Genomic DNA, 20,086 nt, shown 5'->3' on the forward strand with positions numbered 1-20,086 from the left:
TTTGCAATACTGAACCGTAGTGTAATGACAAGAACAAAATCTCAGTCGTCATCTACTTGTCCAACTTCCATGCCTGTCCATAGAGATTATTTCATTCTCAATGACCACGTCCATGATTCATCGGATCTTTAGATGGAATAGAATTTCGAATCTGCAATTCGAACTTCCCAGTGAAAAAACCTTAACAACAGACTTATGAGTCTCAAGCATTCAAGCTGTCATCCGTGGCAAATCTATGAATTTTATGGTGCTATTCGAAGCACTAAACACGAACAGCTTCTTCCAATGCTTGCTACATTCATTTACAGATGGTAGCTCAAACAATCAAAATGGCATCTTCCAACTGAAAACTTTTTGAAATATTTGAAGGGTATAAGTGAATTATTTTGTGAATAAGGGAATTATTTTGGTTTCAATTTCTTTAAATATACAGTATGCCCACTTAAGTCCCTTGCCACCCACCTAACTTTACAACGGCTGCTGCTATATTCATAAAAGTGGTGTCTGGGTATAGTAATGGTATTAATGTCCACGAGGTAACTTTTCGTACCAAATCGATGATATTCTACAAGTTTGAAAATTACTTTTATCCCTATTTCGTTCTGTTTTCGAGGTAGGAATGCTATCTCCGCACTTTCTCACCAGGTGGCGCTGTAGGTGGTCTTATTCACCTACGCTATTTTATTGCATGATTACTTTATTACACCTAGACACCACTTTCATGAATATAGTAGCAACCGTTCCGAAGTTAAGAGGGTGGCAAGGGGCTTTAGTGGGCATACTGCATACTATTGCTCTATGAGAAATTCAACTACTAACTACATAAAAAATAATCCGAAAAGATTTTCATATTGCAACCTTGAGGTACAATGCTTACAACTTTCTGAAATTAAAATCATTGCGTTAAAAAAATTGAAAATTGCATAAATACAGTAGAAAACGATATTTTTTTATGAAATTTTTATTGTGTCATAAATGCAATTAAAATCTCGTAAAAACGTATAAACGTTTAGTGATCTTTATTTACAGGGTCGACCTTACTTGAAAGTAAACCATGATGCTAACATGGAAGATACTGGCCATATCCTACAGGAATGGAAACTCGGCACGCCGAGGATTGTTTTGGTGGTCATGTCGAACGTAGCTCCATTATCTCAGTGGACAAACACGAGGCAAATAAAAAATTTCCAGAAGGGACTTATAAGCGTAAGTTACACTGATCTACTAAAATAATACTTCAGCAATTAATTTCTTTCTTTTTCCCCTTCATACAAATTTTATAATTTATTACTCGCAAAAATAGAGAAGTTCGAAAAGAACTGTCCAAAATATCTTCTCTTTGTTTTTATTATGGGTAAAATGAATAGATCTTGTCTGAAGTGATAAGATACTACATAAAATGATTGTAAAATTACCAAGCACTGTATCAGTATTATAATATACGGTAAAGAAAAGAATAGATGTAGCTTGAGTGTCAAATACAAAGGACGACTGAGATTGGGACTTATTGAGCAATTTTGAAAGGGAATTAAGTAAAAGAAACGGACGGGGTAGAGTCCTAACTCTTGGAAAATATCTTAAGAAAAGGCGCAAATCACCCTAAAAAATATTTTTTGCAAATGAATATATCAATAAAATAACCACAAACAGAGTCATTCCCTCCAAGTTACAATGTGTTGAAATGTCTGAAAGACCAGGTTATCATGAAATTTAAAATGAGCATTGTAGTTAGCACAAAATATATCTCATTACGACACGACCCATGAGTCTATTCCTCACGAAGAGGTATGAATAATCATCGCAGTTGAGGTAACACGATCCCACACCGTCTATGTACCTATCTGAAAAGTGAGAATCAATGACTATACCAGAAGCCTCTTATCCTCAAATTTGAGGTATCCTCCGATGAGATGTTCAGAAATGTATCGTCGAAACTGCTGTGTTGAGACAGAAGAATAAAAATTAATTATCGTTTAAGGAAAAGAAAATATTCTTTATTAGAACATTCTCTCAAAAAGTTTCTTTACCTGAAGTCTCAGACTTTTATACCTCTTCTTCTGGTCTTTTTTTATAAATTTACTTTTTTCCAAAATAAAATAAGATGATTAAAAACTGTGAATTTTTAGTGGGTTCGTTTCAAGCTTTTAAAATCCTAAATGAATTTTTAATTAAAAGTTTTTTTATTTGCTATAACTCTGTTCAAAAATACGAAAAGAAACATGTGTTTCATAGTTTTTACTATAGTGAATCTAGACACTGTGATAAGAAAGAATAATTAAAGCATTATCAGTCTCCCTTTATCTTTCTCTCTTTCTCTCACACACGTACACACACACGCGCACACACACACACATGCGTACATACACCCAAACACATTCACACATAACACATACAATTCATCTCTAAAACACTTTAAATTGCTTAAAAATGCCAGCGACAAAGATAAAAATTATTTAATCTTATCGTGCCAGATAATTGAATTATTATTTATTAATTTCATAATAGCATTTTATCATTTTTATCGGTCATAAGAAACTTTTTCTTCTTGTTATACTTTTAATTTGGAACTATTTGCTGAATTTATTGACTTGTTAAATATTCAATACATTATAAGGGCCATTTTTTAAGTTGCTTACATATCGTAAGAAAGTGATAAAGTTGATTTTCTTACTTGTCCCAAAACTTCCAACTGGTTGTCGATGCCAAAATATGCTTAATTAAAAGGCTGACTTGGCATCTTCAGTGACCAGCTATTCATCTACCATATTAATTGTATTAACTTAGTCATATGAACTTAATTTCATGAACTAATCGCAATAAAAGGGAAATACTATTTTGAATTTCACAATAAACATTGAGCATTCTGATTAATTAGGTATGCTTCGAAACATGTGAAATTAATTGATGACTAAAATTGATGAAATCGGTTCAGGTACTAAGGCTGTCAAAATTCTATTTTATGACATTTTTCAAAACTGGAAGGTGGAGGCGAGCAAACTCCCGATGTTATATCTGGGAATCATGAACTTTTAAATGAAATAAAAATTGATAAAATCGGTAGAATGGTTGAGACTAAGAAAGTCTATTGGGGTTTTTACCTATAGAGAATGTATAATATAGTAATATTTTTTCAGATTTTTGTTCAAAATTGGTCAGATGAAGGACAGAGGACTAATTGCATGTTTAAATGCCATGAATTCCAAATACAAAATAAAAATTTGCGAAATCGAACCAACTATTGGAACTTGGGGACTGCTGTTTATTTTTCCCAAATTATTTAAATATGTAAATCTTTGTAATTCTTTGTTAATATGTAATTTTAAAGCCAGAATCTTATATACGAACTTCTCCAAAGTACATCATTACTTCACTTACAATATTACACCAGCAACCATCTTGGTGTGTGTTGGAAATGAAGGAAGATTTTGCATGCTTTGGCGAAGCTAAAGCAGGTTTCAAGCTATCAGCAAATGAATTATTAAATGAAAGATATATTTCAGGCCACTAATACGACTGACATGTGGATACTAACCAATGGCATCAATGTGGGTGTGACTAAAATAATTGGCGATGCAGTGCATGAAGAAATCAACAGAAGGAATTCTAAAAATCATTTTCAGAAAAATCATCAATCCGATCCTAATTCACGAATTGTTGTGATAGGAGTGGCCCGACAAGATCTACTTAATCATGGCGACAATTTTGATGGAAGTGTAAGCTTTTTTTTTTATTCTTGCAATCTGATATATCAGCGTTGCTAAAATAATCTTTTTAAGTCTTTTATTAAAAACTAATTATTCAATTGGTTAATATCTGTAAATAATATTTGTAAACAAAATTGCTTTAATATTTGTAAACAAAATTTGAAGCACTTTGAACAAAACAAAGGTTACACCGTGTATTAAACAAACTATTGATGGCCGCGTAATATAAACTAATATGCATTAAATTATATCTAATATTAGCATTTCATATGCAATAAAGTAAAAAATATTACTATGCCAGCGTGCACGTAATGAAATATATTTTTAAAAACATACATGATGTTTTTAATGTAAAACTATTTTTATACATATTATTATGATTATTTGTTGATTAAATTTTAATTTAAATGAGAATAGCAACTGAAAAAAACCCCAGAGCTCTAATTCCGTAGCTTTCTGAAAATATGCAGAGTACTGAGAGATTCTTAAAAATCTGTTAAAACTAATTTTGTTGTTTTCTTTTTCATTCAACAGGAATGGCATCACTTAAGCTTAAAGAATCTTTCCTGTAAATGAAGCATAGTTTATAGCTAACACAAATTACTTGCTAATTTCCTGACAAAAATCAGGAAATCTTTACTAAAACCTTTTTTCATTCTTCTTCTATTTGTACAGAAGAAAATATTTTTAATTCTTCGGATTTCTATAAAATACAAGAAGTTTCCTATTTATTTATATAGATTTTTTGGGGGGAGTTACCGTTATGATTTCTTATTTTCAAACAATCAAATTACTTTTTACATCCATTTTTTAAAGAAATTAAATTTCTTTTTGACAACAAATTATAGGAAAACTTTTTTATAAATATATAAGAACAATAATTCGAAACATATATACCGTTGGAGAAGAAGAACTGCTTTATGGATTTCGTGTTCACTATTGTTATCTGTACTTTAGAATATATATATGTATTTAATTTGTTCTAGATTAAGTTAAACATATTCTGTCTCAATGTATTGTAAATTAATTATACTGTATAATATGTTTTGGAAAAAGCGTTATAATTTCCTTATTTTTTCAGATACGAAGAATACAAAAAGAAAGCATTACTTATAATGTTACAATTTGAGAGATCTTCATGTTTCAAAAATTCGGAAAAATACATTTTTGTAATTATATCTAATTACCTGTGAGTTAAATGATTCAAATATGTTTTAATCTAGACAGACGGAATTAGGTGTGCAGTCTTAATATCAAATTTGTAGATTGTTTAAATCAAATTTTGAATTAAATCCATTCTGAGGAAATCTGTCTCCTTGTTTGTTCCAGTGTATGGTAATCAAAAATAAATAAATACAAAACAAAAAGAACCAATTAAAAGAAATTTAGCGCACCGTGTTAATATATAAAGTGCAGATTTGTATTAAATTTCAATTAAATTAGTCAAAGGCTTGATTGTCAATTGGCGTGATTTTGTGAAAACAGTACTGCAATTATAGTCCCGAGATCTCATAGCAATTTTCATTTATTTAAATCTTTGCATTTTTGAGCTATTCCGTTTAAATTCATCTAAAAATATAGGAAGACGGTCGCCTTTGTGGCATATTCGGTTCCAAATTTAATACAGATATTAAAACTGTGAACCAAATTTTATTCGCCTAAGTAGTTAAACATTTGAATTATCGCGTTTAAATGAATGCAAAAGTGCAGATCGAACAAAGATCAAATCCTAGAAGAATTTGGTTGAAAATTTGAAAAAAAAATTCTACATTTTGGATATTCAGTTAGTATTTCAAATTCTATCGTTCTAGTTCTCGATATCGTGTTCATTTGTATTTGGGCAGTAGGACAAACAGACTGTCTCTAAATGAATGTTCTTAAGCCTGAAACAAACACACTAACCTGATGTTAAGACTATATACCAAATTTCATTCATCTAGTTCAAAAGAGTTTTAAGCTATCGTGTTGTAGCGGATTGTTATGAGCGAGGATAGAACCTGGGACCTTGTGGTTCGCAACCGAGTAACAAGACCACAAGACAAAAGTAATTACTTATGTCTTGTAGCTGTTATCTGGCTTGTAAGATTCACCACAATGTTCATAAGCATGAAGACATAATTCTAAAAATGTATTTGTCGGACTCAGGGAGATGTGAAACTTGGAGATGCGCTAAAAATTTCGACGTTGAATTTTTTTGACGATTACAATGCAATCCTTTTGTACAAGAGAAAATAAAAAGGTTTTGTGAATCTGTTTAGTTTGCTTAAAGCATAATTACTTTCTCTTTATATCGAATATCGATTTGCTTCCTTGTTTTCGTTAGAATCAAAGGGTGGAGATAGAAAACGAAGGCAACAAAATCGAAGAACAGAAATTCGATCTGAATCCTGATCACACTCATTTCCTCATCGTGAAGGATGGAACCATCAATAAGACTGGAATCAACTACTTTCTTCTTCGGTTGCAACATTACTTGGCTTCTTCTCTGGAGCAGCCCAGGAAATCAGCTTCCACCTACCGTAAGTTTTTATTAATTTCTAATATGATGAAATCATCTTAATAAAAATAAAAGTTACTATCGCTATGTATGCATATGTGTTTCATATCTTTTTTCAAACGATTTGATCGAATTCAGCTAAATTTTCCATGGTTATTAATTGAAACAAGGGAAAGAATAATTTTGAATCTTCAACGTAAAGAAAAATAATTTAAATATACATTTAAATAGACATTAATTAAAATTTTTCCCTTTATCCATGAAAATATCTAAGAAACATTTTCCAGAAAATATATTTTTAAATCATCTTAAAATTCAACCTTAAATGCCTTTCCAACGACACCAATTTATTTCTGTGCAATTTTTGTCATCTCCTATTAATTTTAAAAAAAAATTGTAGCAAAATTGTTCTAAAATGAAGAAATTTATAGGTAATCTTCCAGACAATATTAAAATTTTGAATTATTCTATCATTATTTTTTAAATTTCTCTTTTATTTCAATATATATCTATTGTCAAACTTTTCTTTTTAAAGTAATGATTTTTGATGATGATATTAAAGGAAAACATGCGTGAACATTTAAACTTCAAAAGAAGATTAGAAAAATAAATCCTTTGGGAGAAATGAAATATTTTTTATTATTATTGATGGACTAAAATTTGTAGAAGAAATTATTGCCACAGAAAATGAGAAAACTTTAAAATCACAATTTATATCAGGTAACCTATTGGTTTAATTTATTTTTATGCTTTTTATTAATGAAAAATAACTATTAACAATAAATATTTGCTATACAAATTTTGTTAACAAAATATTGTCGGGGGAGGGGGGGGATAAGATGTCGAAAATTTTTTAAATTGCCTGCTTCAATTAATATTCTAATTATTCTATCTAAATTTTACTTTGAATTTTTGAAAGGAGATATTTTATACGAAAGTATATTCTTATATTAAAAAAAAAAAGCTTTTAATCCTGGGCCACAAGGAGTATATCATCTAGTGCTTAATAATTATAGCTAATATGAAATTTTAAATTCACGCAGCTTCTTAAAATTTACTTCTCTTTAAAACACTAGGTCTCTTTAACTAAGGATCGTAATACCAGTGTTTCAGATTTTTTAATATTTCGAAAACTTTCACACATGTAGACTTCTTCTAAAGAAATTCATACCTGTTTTAATTCTGGGTTTCTTAAACTTTGGATCTGTCCTAACTAATGTCGATTTCAAGAATATTTAGAGTCGCAAAATCTCCTATACACCTATCTTTTCACAATTTTAAGCAGTTATGAGGGAAAATAGTTAAGAAACTCAATTTTATGTAATAGATTTCATAAACATTTTAAGCATTTTCTCTCATTTAATTTTTATGCAAGTATTTTCATTTGAATTTCCATTTAGTAGCCATTAATCAGTGCTTCATTTTCTTCACTTTTAAAATTTGGTGTAATGACAATAATTTCTTGATGTAAAAATATGGCTATATCTATAACGAGGAAGCAAACATTTTATGTTCGTTGCTTAGGCAAATCTTTGTAAAGCAATCGATATTTTTTGTAGAGCAAACACATTCAAAGTCAGTATCAATATCTCTTAACGTAAAATATCAATATCTTTAAAAGGTTTGATGCTTGAATAAATACACTCATAAGAAAAAATTTCAGAAAAATTACCCATGCTGTTTCGATCGGTATTTTATTACCATTTTGTATTATCCTATATTAGCTGAATAAAAAAATAACATTTAAAATAATCAAAGAATTTATAATTAGAGTTTAATATTGCAAATCTACTTCTTTCAAACTGCAAATAACCACCACTGGTGATACTTTCATTGCTAAAAACTGGTCTCATAGCATGTGTCCTCTTCAGGAAATTTCTCTGAAGTAACGTTTACTCGAGACCAACTGTTGCACTCAATGGTCGTCTCTAATGTTGTTCTGATGTAAACAATTGAGTCAACGTTGTCAGAACAATGGCAAACAGTTGACAAAGACAGCACTGCATAGCAGCACCAACCTTTAGTCAATCGAAAATATGAAATAAACATGGCGTTAATTAGATTCCGCAGAATATTTGTCAATTCTCCTATCAGGATCACTGATCTTTCAGATGACCAAATATTGAAACCCTCTGCGCTTTTACGAAGGGCGATTACTTCTCCAACACAGGGAAAGAATACGAAAGAGTGAAATGGAGGAGAATGAAATGAAGTGAAAGAAAAAGCATCTAACAGAACGGAAGTCGCGGTCAAGGCTTAACAAAGAATTTCGGAAACATATACATTCTAATGCGTATCATCCCTCTGCGGAATTAAATCATTCGAAAGTAACAACCTCGGGTTCCTGACAAACAAAAAAGTTGACTTCCTATTGCGCTGTAACAATTGGCCTCATATAAACGCACTTTGTGGGAAGAAGGCGATTCTATTTTGTACTCGTCAACAAAAAATTACCCCAGGTTCTGAAATACCGAAATTTTCACTCTAACTGAGTTCAGAGAGTTATTATGGAAGATATATTTGTATTAGCAGCCAATTATATCTTTTCAGAGGTTCGTTTATATGAAATTGCCTCTAATTTTATTATCATAACGAAGCCATATCTTAATTAAATATGATACTTTAACTCTTCTTCTTATTTGGAATTTATAGTAAATTATATCTGAAAAATTTATGAAAAGTTCATTTGCTTATTAGTTTTTGAACATACACCAACAAAACACAATATCATAAATTTCCAACCAATGTTTTCAGAAAACAATAGATTCTTAATTGAATAAAATTTCTGATTACATCACTATAGTTTTTAAATATTTACCTGGGTAGCGTCTTATTTATGGCTTTTAAAGCTTAGCAATAGAGATTTGGTTTTATCCATGTAAGGTCACGTTTTCTAGACCCGCATCAAGGTAATCTACCGGGTATAAGGAGTTGGTGCCAGTTAGACCTATAAATCCATTGCTTTTCATAATAACTCTTAACTTTCTTATAACAGTTTTGAAAATTCTATGAACAAAATGGAACGCTGAAATATTTATTTATTTATTAGTTACTTATGCTTTGAAATTTTAAATTAATCAAAAGATGCTTAAATTTATATTCAATATTAGTAGCAACAATGAAAAAGATTGTTTCAATTATAAAATATATTGTTGCAAAATACATTTGAAAATATGTTTTATTTATTTTTTTAAAACTTAAAAAATAAATATTAAAGATGACTTAAAAATCTGTTTTGTGTTACAGTATATTTACATATAATCGTAGAAAAACATTGAAACTTTGCTTAGTTTTTAATTAACTAAAAATTCAAAATATTCCTGCAAGGTGTTCTATTATCTGGATTATATTTATGTCAAGTTTGGTAGTTTTAGATCAAACAATCTGGCTTGTAGAACGTCACCACTCTCTCTTTCACACACACACACACACACATTCATCTGTATTATTCGTAGAGATATACCAAATTATTCATTGTGAAATTTTTCATGATTACAATTAAGTTATTCTTTGATTTTCAAGGTTTAAATCGATGTGCTCTGGGTATCCTTGAAATTCCAGTCGTCGCTGTGCTGTTCCAGGGAGGCACAGACTGTGCTCGACTTGTTCTAGATCATCTGAAGCGGCATCTACCATTGGTTGTCATGAAAGGAACGGGTGGACTGGCAGACATCCTTGGATTTGCTTATTCTGAAATTAATCAAAGGTAAATGCTCTTTATTACTTAATTAGAGAAACGTAAGTGCTCCTACGCAAAGAATTTAGTGCTTATTACTCTATACAAGGTATTTTTATTATATTTTTTGTGAATTTTTAAAATTATCCTACTGGTTTCGATAAGTTATTAAGCTTGAGTTTTAAATAAGATAATTAAAATATATACTTACATGAAAGTCGGAAATTGTTTCAAAATTTGACGTTGAAATACCCTTTCGACATTCATCTGGATTTCGTAAAAGAATGATTTTATTTCTTCCATGTAAGAACACTGGAAATTGTGTCCATCTATACTGGCTGCTATTTTGCTAATAATATTTTAGATCTGATTGTCACAGATTAACTAACAAATGTTGTAATAGAAAATGTCATGAACATTGGCAGAGTGTTTAGACTTGTTTATATTCATACGCACAAATAGATAAACCATTTAAGTTGCCAGAGGCAAAAGCAGAAGATTGAATTTCGCATTAGCGGGATACTTTTGATTCCGTTACAAGCGGTCCTACTGATAGAAGTATGTATATGTAACACTATGAAGAATCACAAATCAGTAAATATTAAAAATTCTGATATTTTTAATAAGTTAACTGCTATGTTAATTATACATAATTTTTTTTTTTACTGTTGAAGAAAGTGCCTTTTGAAGCGCATTTAATTCACATGTATTTACGTTTTTGAATACTGTACATGAAAAAAAAATTTCTAGTGCAGTAGTTTAAAAATCAATGTCAGATGTCGAAGAACATTTGCATTTCCGTTGCAACAGTTTGCATTCCGTTGAACAAATTAATCTCTTAACATTTTGACATTACCAATAAGTTACCAGTTTTTTAACTCAAAAAAACTTTGCTCACAGCTCCCGAAAGTTTATCTCCTTTAGCTCTGAATAAATGAACAAAGAATTAAAGTGACTGACTGCATATCTATTTTTACAAGCGATGCATTTATTCAATAGTTTAGAATAGAAACGAAATTATTACAATAGAATTGCAAAACGCTTGATGTCATTTTGACCATATATCACAAAACGGTTTTGAAAAACGTTCAAACAAATCATTTCAGATATTTTCACTAACTGATTAATAACAAGAAATTATGTTTCAAGATCACGGATTAAGTTTGGATTATACATTGTATAGTGATTCAGCTCTCATCAAGCTGTGTACTATAATATTCTAACCTAATTATAAGGGATTTTGAAACACTCTGCATATGCCCTAACGTTCTCAAAGCAATTAAATCTAAGCTTTTAGAATATTTATGTGATTGAATTACAAACGAATCTTCTAACCTAATTATAAAGAATTTTGAAACACTCTGAATATGCCCTAACGTTTTCAAAGTAATTAAATCTAAGCTTTTAGAATATTTATGTGATTGAATTACAAATGAGTCTTCTACCCTAATTATACAGAATTTTAAAACACTGCATATGCCCTAACGTTCTCAAAATAATTAAATCTAAGCTTTTAAAATATTTATGGGATCGAATTACAAACGAAATAAGTTAGTGATTTAATGATTTAATTATTTTTATAGAAGAGGAACAGAACATTGTAAATAAATCTTAGTTTGATATAATAAATCTTTATGACAAAAGAACATTTAATGCTGCAATTCCTTCCAATAACGTAATGAATTGTTCTTTCTTTTTCTAGACCTCAAGGAATAGCAGATGCTGAGTTTTGTGAAAACTACCTTAAACCCGAATTATCCAGGAAAATTTCAGAAAAGTTCCCTAAACTCAGAGATAACAGCTTGTCGCGTAACATATTCAGGGATAGAATAATAGACTGTATCCGTTATGCCAAACAGGTAAAATATAATTTTTTGGAAACAAGGAGAAAACAGGGAGTTTTTGTATTTATAAATCATTTTCGAACTTGTATAATGAGTTCTAATGATAGATTACATGCTAATAGTATATCATTAACCTGGAAACTATGAATGTACGAAATGTCAAGGTAGCTTGCCAAAATAGAATTATAATAAAAAGACTCTTTTACTTTTTCAAGTTAGTTGCAGTTAAGAATTAATTACATATTTCAGCCTTTAAAAAAAAGGGCTGGATTTTTATTTTGGTTGGTAAATAATCGGACAATTTACATACAATGATGCAAAATGATAGGAAAGTAAAAAAATCTGGAAGATCTAGACAGAGTGTTCCATAGATTGACTTGGCTTGGAACTTACATTATAATCTATAAGTCATAAAAAAAATTGTAAAATAACAGATGCAACAATACCCATAAATCAAAAGTTAAAATAATTATAACTATATTAAAAATTACGAACAGAATATTATAAAATATATTAGAAATTCAAATATGATTAATAATGAACTTGAAGGATTTATATTCTATTTTTCATAAAGATCATTATCTATTATTTCATTAAACGGGTTCTTTATTTTTGTATTTTTGCTAGATAAGAGCAGACGATTTATTAAAGAAATGGTTTTCTCTAATATATATATGAAAAAGAAGTGAATAAACTTCTGAAAGTATTATTTTGAAAAATAAAAGAATTATGAGAACATTTACTAATTTCAAAAGTTAAAATAATTCTAACTATATTAAAAATACGAAACAGAATATTATAAAATATATTAGAAATTCAAGTATGATTAATATTGAACCTGAAGGATTTGTATTCTGTTTTTCATAAAGATCATTATCTATTATTTCATTGAACGGGTTCTTTATTTTTGTATTTTTGCTAGATAAGAGCAGACGATTTATTAAAGTAATGGTTTTCTCTGATATATATATGAAAAAGAAGTGAATAAACTTCTGAAAGTATTATTCTAAAAAATAAATGAATTATGAGAACATTTATTAATTTGTTTCATCTCTTTTAGAACGAACAAATATATCTAACAGTTCTAAACATTTACGAACACAGCTGCAATCTCGAAAACTTGGGGAATCATCTGCTGCGTTCTTTATTTAAATGTAAGTTTGTTTATATCAATCTACATATCCTAAGCCGTTCAGAAAATTATTATTCTTTTTTTTAAGCTAGTGAATAAATTATATATATGAAATTATTATCGATTGTATGATATTTATTATTTTGTAAATTTTAGATTTGAAGCACAACATGAAAGTATTTACAATTCTAAACAAAAATGATAATGAAATAAATAATCTTATAGTTATTTTATTATAATGCCTCAGTGCTGCTTCGCACAAGAAAAGAAATGCTAGCAAAATAATTGGGTTCATTTTGCTTTCAGAATGCATGAAACTTTAAACAATTTAAACTATGCGATGTTTACATTGTTGAATTTAAAATTTTACAATATGATATTTCGGTATATGGTAAGATAACGGAAAGATTGAAAGGTCAGAAAATTATCTGAAATATGTCAGCAATGTTTCTATATTTTGAGAAATATTTTTATTGGAAATATCTCAATTAAAATGTCGATAAATTTGCTTATGGATTTCAAAAGCTTATTCTATGTCTCAAAATTGTAAACCATTCATGAAATATAGAGAAAGATGCCATCTAGGCGAATATTGATGTCATATCCAGGAATCACAAGCATTCATATGAAAAGAAAATTGATAAAATCGTATAGGATAGTTGTATTTTTTCCCATTCAAAATGTACATTGAATGAGTATTTTTCGATTTCATTTAGAAACGGAGAATGATGGATAGTAGGCGACTATTAATGACATATCTAAAAACCAAAGAATTATCTTAACATAAAAAAATAGCGTTATCTTAAGATAAAAAATGTTTGAGACTGCGGACTTGATTTTTTTTCCTGATTTTCCTGACTATTTTAAATATAATATCTGAAAAACTGAGCTTCGCTCGGATTTTTTTTTTTCGTAATTTTTTTTTTTTTAAATGTGTATATTTAGATACAAATCACTGACTGATTACTTATGAATATTTTTCAAACTTACCTACATATGAACTGGGAATTTAAATAAAAAAAACATGAATGCAATTAGCTTAACATATTCGAATTGGTTAACACAATAATTGCATTATTGCTACTGGATGTGAGACGCACGTATTCGCATGTGAGTAAGGCCCTATAGCGCCATCTCAAAAAATTTTGAGGTACCAGTAGGTTATTCTATGGCTACAATGCAAGCACTACAAAAATTTACGAAACGGCGATAGATGGCGTTGTCAACATGTAGTATTATAGACGTATATTAAAATAGGAATACGCGTTTTACGAATGCCACGAATTACTGTAAATAATTTCTTCTCTAAAGTCGAGAAAATACCATAGCTTGCATATGTTTTTAATCTTTGCAGCGCAGGTGATTGACAACACCAACTGGCATGCGCAGATGCACAAAGATCTCTATTTGACTCTGGATTGGAACAGCCCCCATGTTGCCATGTCAGAAGTGTTTATGAAAGACCCTTCCAACAAATTTAAGGTATAGTGATAAACTTATTACAGTTCTTTGCATGCATTGGAAACAATGACGAAAATGATTAGATTTGACCGTATTATATTAAAGCAATAATGTGTTAAAACTGCAATTTTATGTAGTCCGTTAGAGAACTGAAAATCGATAGCACATGCAATATAAAAAAAAACTGGAATTTTTTTAGTGGAGATTGTACATCTCATTTCCATGAAAACTGTTGATTCTCAGCAAGAAATATATATTTTTCGATAAAATTTGACACTTATTGATGTTCAGTGGCGTATTTCTGATTAAGCAGTTACCTAAGTCTAAGGGATGATTATATTCAAGTCAAACAAAAATATAATATTGTCAAATAAGCAAATCTGTAAAAAACATTTTTTGTAAATTATGAAATATTAGAAAGGTATTAACACTTTGTCAAATATATTTGTTCCAATTGCAATCTGTTTCATTGCATTCAAATATATATGTTCCAACTGCAATCTGTTTCATTGCATTCAAATATATTTGTTCACATTTGCAATCTGTTTCATTGCATTCACACATACAGGGTGATCAAGAAATTACAGGAGGTGTTCGGAGCCCTGTAGCGTGTTATATACTGGACGAAATATAACAAATATTTGGCCACCATACACATTAAAGTATGCGGTTTCTATTTATCAAGAAGAAAAAAATAGTACCAAAAACCACCGATAGGGGAAAGATTGGCTCTGCGATCAAAAACTTTATTATATAATTTGCTTATACGGGTACTTTGTGACATGACATAAAAGGAAGGGTTGCGGGAATTTATGTCATTCTGCGTTGTTACTACTTGGACACGCCTTATTAGTCAAGCTGTTTTATCAGCGATATAAAAATGCCAGAACTGCCCTTCGTGAATACCGGCGTTTAAAACAGTTACGTAGAGGACCGATGACCATAACTAACTTAGGAAGAATAGTTGAAAGATTTGAAACAACAGGAATTCGTGGTGTGCGAGAATTCAAGGCCGAGGACGTAAAGGTATCAAGCAGGGACAAGTTGAGGAAGTTGCAACTGCCGTTATGGATCAAGCGATAGCTAATAAGCAGGGTACCAGCATTGCAAGTTCAATATCACGACAAACAGATATCCCGTTCTCGACAGTACAGAAGATATTGCGTAAGATCCTGAAATTTTGTCCGTGTAAGATAACACCCATTAACTAATGACACTGATCTAAACCTTGGCAATTTCTGGTTTTGGGGCGTTCTGGTTCACTTGAAAGGTGTTGTGTATCAAGGACATGTTCTTGACATTCCTACATTAAAAGATCAATTAACGTTACATGCCAGACGAATAAATGCTGATATGATGTGAGCCACTGTCAAAAACCTCGTGTACCGCATACATTATTGGACATCAAGTTGGTGGTCACCTTGAACCAAATTTGTAAATTGTTATAATAAACGTTTTTCATTGGTATTTGGTGTGTTGCTATTTACTTTTCCATTGGCAGTTATGCATTCTTTTTCCACACATTATGAGCTTGCAGCGCCGGGATTTCCCCTATCGGCGTTTTTTGTTACTAATTTTTTTTTTCTTGATAAATCGAAACCGCATATTTTACTATGTATGGTGGCCAAATTTTGTTATATTTCTTCCAGCACATAACACGCTGCCGGGGTCTGAACACCTCCTGTTATTTCTTGATCACCCTTACATTAAAGGAGTTAATAAACGTTTATTAAACGTGGATACTACACAGAAATGTGTCATTATAAACAATAATATATATATTCTCACAAAGTTACTATAATAAAAAAATACTCTATAATAAATCATAGATAAGTTAATCAGGCTAAAACTGTGCTGAAATGTGAGGCTAAAATGGCTACATAACAAAAGATAGTTTTCAAAATGTGCATTTCTTAGATACGCAATATATCTAAATTTATCTTTAACTCATGCCAAAGAATGAGATTCATTACAGCAATAAGTGCATCTTTCTTATTATGTAAAATAGGCAATTGAATTACTTTGTTTTAAAACAATTTTAGTAACATATTTTTCACATTTGCAATGAATCAAACGTTTCAAATGTTGCTGAAGAAGGTCAAACCTTTATTTAATGTTAAATTTGAATAAAAAAATTGGTTTCTTTGAATAAAACGGTTATTAGCATTATGTGGTTAATGTTTTTATATGTTGAATCCGATTCATCCTATATTCGTGAAATATTTGCGATGTTGGACTGAAATAATTAAAAAGGCATAAAAAGATAATAGATGGTACTCGCACCAACTGAATTGTGTTTTTGATACACTATATAAGATGACGATTCAAATATTTCCCTTTATTCTTTTCAGATTGACAAAGACTTTTTCGACGAAGCAATTTTAAGGCCTCAAAGGGAAAGTTTTGTTGATTTATTCCTGAATCAAGGATTTCAAGTCCACAAGTACTTGACGCCAAGGAGGCTGATTTTGTTGTTCCGGAAAGTTAGACATCAAGAATTTTTCCAGACTGTCTGCTGGGAAGGGGCCATGGGATATGGGCCTGTAAGTATGAGCGTTGACGTTTTTTTTTTGGCGTTGGCCCTATAAATATGGGATACTGGCTTTATTTTTTCATTAAATGAATTTTGAATTATGTATTAATCTATTTCTCACTGAACTTGAAATAACTTCAAATTATTTTTATATAAGTGAGTGTGTCCCAAAACTGTATATAGAATTGGAATGAAATATTACTCATAATTAGTTAATTTCGGGAGAAAATTTTATTACCCATTGATATAGGAACCAGTTGTAAAATTGGTTTAATTGAATTCTTTTGTAACGACCTTTCAAAACATCATTTATTTTAAAATATCATTTTACATTCAATTTAAATATATCTCTAAGTTTTCAAAAACTGATATTGCAAGTAACGAATTTCAATATTAGTATTGCTTTATTTCCCTCGCTAATAATTTTATAGAAATTAATATATTCATATTCTGAAAATCAATATTTTTCACTTGGCGAATGGGACTCGACATTTTTTATTCATTCGATATGTATAGTCAGATGCATTAGATGAGAGATTTAGTTATCGGTAAAATTTAAAAAACGATTAATCGATTTTATAATAATTTCGATAGAATGTGCATCGATTTTTCTTTCGTAAATTTTCGCATAAGATTTTATTTCTTTGAAATCAGATGTCTTTCGTTTTTCTCTATTTTCAGCTTAGTTAATAATTGCTATAAGCGCTAAGCTCTATATTTATTTTAATATTTGAATTTTTTTACATAAGGAGTAGTCACTTGGTAGTTATTCATTTTCATTCATCATCATGTAATAAATTCTCACATTTCATATTCTTGTTTCGTAACAGAACAACTTCTGTTCAATCAATCTTTTACTACTACAGTAAACGAATTACCAAACTCTGAATGGTAATTATCCCAAGGTAATCAGATATGGAAGAAGAAAAAAACAATTAAACGAGGATGACAGTCGAAGAACGATGAATAAAAATTAAATGAGCTTTTAGACAAACTGACGAGGGAGGAAGCAATATTGAAGAAAAATGTAAAGCATCTTTAACATATAAAAAGTTAAATGAATTAGTTAGAAAAAGGTAAAGGAACTGTAGAATTTTTTAATGGAGATTGATAGAAATGAAAAAAAAGTGTCAGTTTGTGAGAGACATTAAAAAATTTGCGAAGCATTTAAATTGTTGATCAATAATTTCCCAAGAAAAAAAATCGCCAGTACATTTTTAAAAAATAATTCCCACATTCACTACCAATTAATAAATAATAATCTACAGTAATACTTGACATTTAACCCCACACCGCAGAGAGAGCTTATCTAAAGCTCATGTGACCCCTTTCCAATTTGGTGTAGATGTAGGTGGACTTTATTAAAATACAAAAAAAAATTACACTATACTGAGTTGTAAAGAAATATACAAATAACAAAATACGAATGCATATAATATAACAAAAATGATAAAAACTAGAATGAATAATATCTGGAGTATTATAAAACTAGATGAATGAACATGATAACGTACAGTATGAGTGAAAATATAAAGCAATTATAAAAATTAGGTACTCGAAAGGGCTTAAGGACATATAAAAAAATGCGAAATTAAAATGTTGCACAGAAAAATTGATAGGGTAAATCTAATTGGAACAGTTTTTCATGATCAATGAGGAATGTAATCATGCGTATGATTCTTTTTTGGGAGATGAATTATTAAGGACACTTTTGTACCAAAGACTTTCTAGCGTAGATGAATGTTTTCTGAGGTGCTATGAAAGAGTTAAAGGACAGGATGGCGCAGAGTGGAAGGGATAGCTAATTTTTCCAAAAAAGCAAAAGTCAATAACTAGAAACGGCGAAGAAAAGAAGGAATAAACAGAACGGCCAGTGTTTCCACTGTCCCGAAGGTTCTGCCATTTTTTTTATAAATATTTCTTGCAGACTGTTTAAGATGGCACTGGATTTTCGGAAATTCGATTGAAACACCTTCGATAATGAATGTTTTTGCGAGTATATCTGCTTTTTCGTTACCCCGATAACCAATTTTTTTTTTGCTAATTTAATTACTTGGGTATTTTTAAGTTTGTTTAAATTACACATACTTCTTGAATTTGAACTATATTATATTTCTCAAAAATTGCTAATATTGCGGAACTTTATTTTTTCGTATGCGTTAATTATTAATAACATAATACAGTTCAAATTCCGTATTTTGCTTTATTCATATTATATAAGGCATCCAAAATTTTATTTCTTCATCTCGTCATCGAGCGCTCAGTGTCTTGTACTGTTAATTACACAAAGTTTAAGATGGTGTAAAAACGAAAACAAATTGTTGGTAACATCTGATATTATTGTGGATTTTTTTGAAACTAAACATGGACAATTGAGTTGATTGAGATTTGATCTTGAGCTGAAAACCTGAATGTGTCTCAATCACTTAACACGTCGTATACTTTATACTTAATCAATGATGCAATCTTGCTATTTCATTCCCAGATGAACGAAATTAAACGAAACTTCATCGAAACGGATCTGAACTGGTTGATCGAAAAGATCACATCTCTGGAAAACTTCGTCAGCTCCCAAGAACTATCACTAAATGCGATGGGTATGTACACTTCCGACCCTTCCGCAGCCGAACGCAAGGCCAAAGTACTGCTCACATTTTGGGCCATCTTCACCAATCGAATAGTTCTCGCCAAGACTCTGTGGAAGCATGCTGACCAGCCTATACATTTGGCGCTTGTTCTGTCCATGATGATAGAAAGATTGTCCCTCTATGTGAATGATACATCCCTAAAAGCTGAAATGGAAGAATCCAGCGGGTATGTAAAGAAAATAGAAAGAGATCTAGTCAATTAATTCTAACCTTCTGTTGTTCTGAGATAAATATTCGCTAAAATTGTCGCTTATCAGAACAAAATAAAAGCGCACGATTTATATGTTAGAGAAGGCACTAGGCTCAAAAAAATTATCCTTTTCGTTTCAATGAGAAAATTTTTTTCTGTTCTAAACTTGAATATACCCTAGATTTTCGCATGTCAAGATTGGAATTAGTGCTTAAATACGCGCATGATTATGTTAGTAAGACATTTTCTAGGCTAAAAAAAACAAAACAGGCTCAATTGGCCCTTTTCCCCATCATGCTCAAATTAGGCCTTTGCTGTTCTAAGCGTGAATACGCACTAAGATTTTCGCATGTCAAGATTGGAATTAGTGCTTAAATACGCGCATGATTATGTTAGTAAGA

At 30.3% G+C, this 20,086-nt stretch overlaps 1 protein-coding gene across 1 annotated transcript in view; it reads left to right on the forward strand.

Moving 5' to 3' along the window:
- The window catches only part of LOC129972112 (transient receptor potential cation channel subfamily M member 2-like), a 141,613-nt gene that overhangs the window by 75,132 nt on the left and 46,395 nt on the right, over window positions 1-20,086 (forward strand). The window contains exons 4-12 of the mRNA XM_056086102.1: window positions 1,030-1,206; window positions 3,501-3,713; window positions 6,028-6,223; window positions 9,724-9,907; window positions 11,580-11,736; window positions 12,782-12,875; window positions 14,208-14,335; window positions 16,666-16,857; window positions 19,333-19,661. Coding sequence (XP_055942077.1) covers window positions 1,030-1,206; window positions 3,501-3,713; window positions 6,028-6,223; window positions 9,724-9,907; window positions 11,580-11,736; window positions 12,782-12,875; window positions 14,208-14,335; window positions 16,666-16,857; window positions 19,333-19,661 — 1,670 coding nt within the window. The remainder of the gene's footprint in view (window positions 1-1,029; window positions 1,207-3,500; window positions 3,714-6,027; window positions 6,224-9,723; window positions 9,908-11,579; window positions 11,737-12,781; window positions 12,876-14,207; window positions 14,336-16,665; window positions 16,858-19,332; window positions 19,662-20,086) is intronic.

This window comes from Argiope bruennichi, chromosome 6 (assembly GCF_947563725.1).
Source record: "Argiope bruennichi chromosome 6, qqArgBrue1.1, whole genome shotgun sequence".
NCBI lineage: Eukaryota > Metazoa > Arthropoda > Arachnida > Araneae > Araneidae > Argiope > Argiope bruennichi.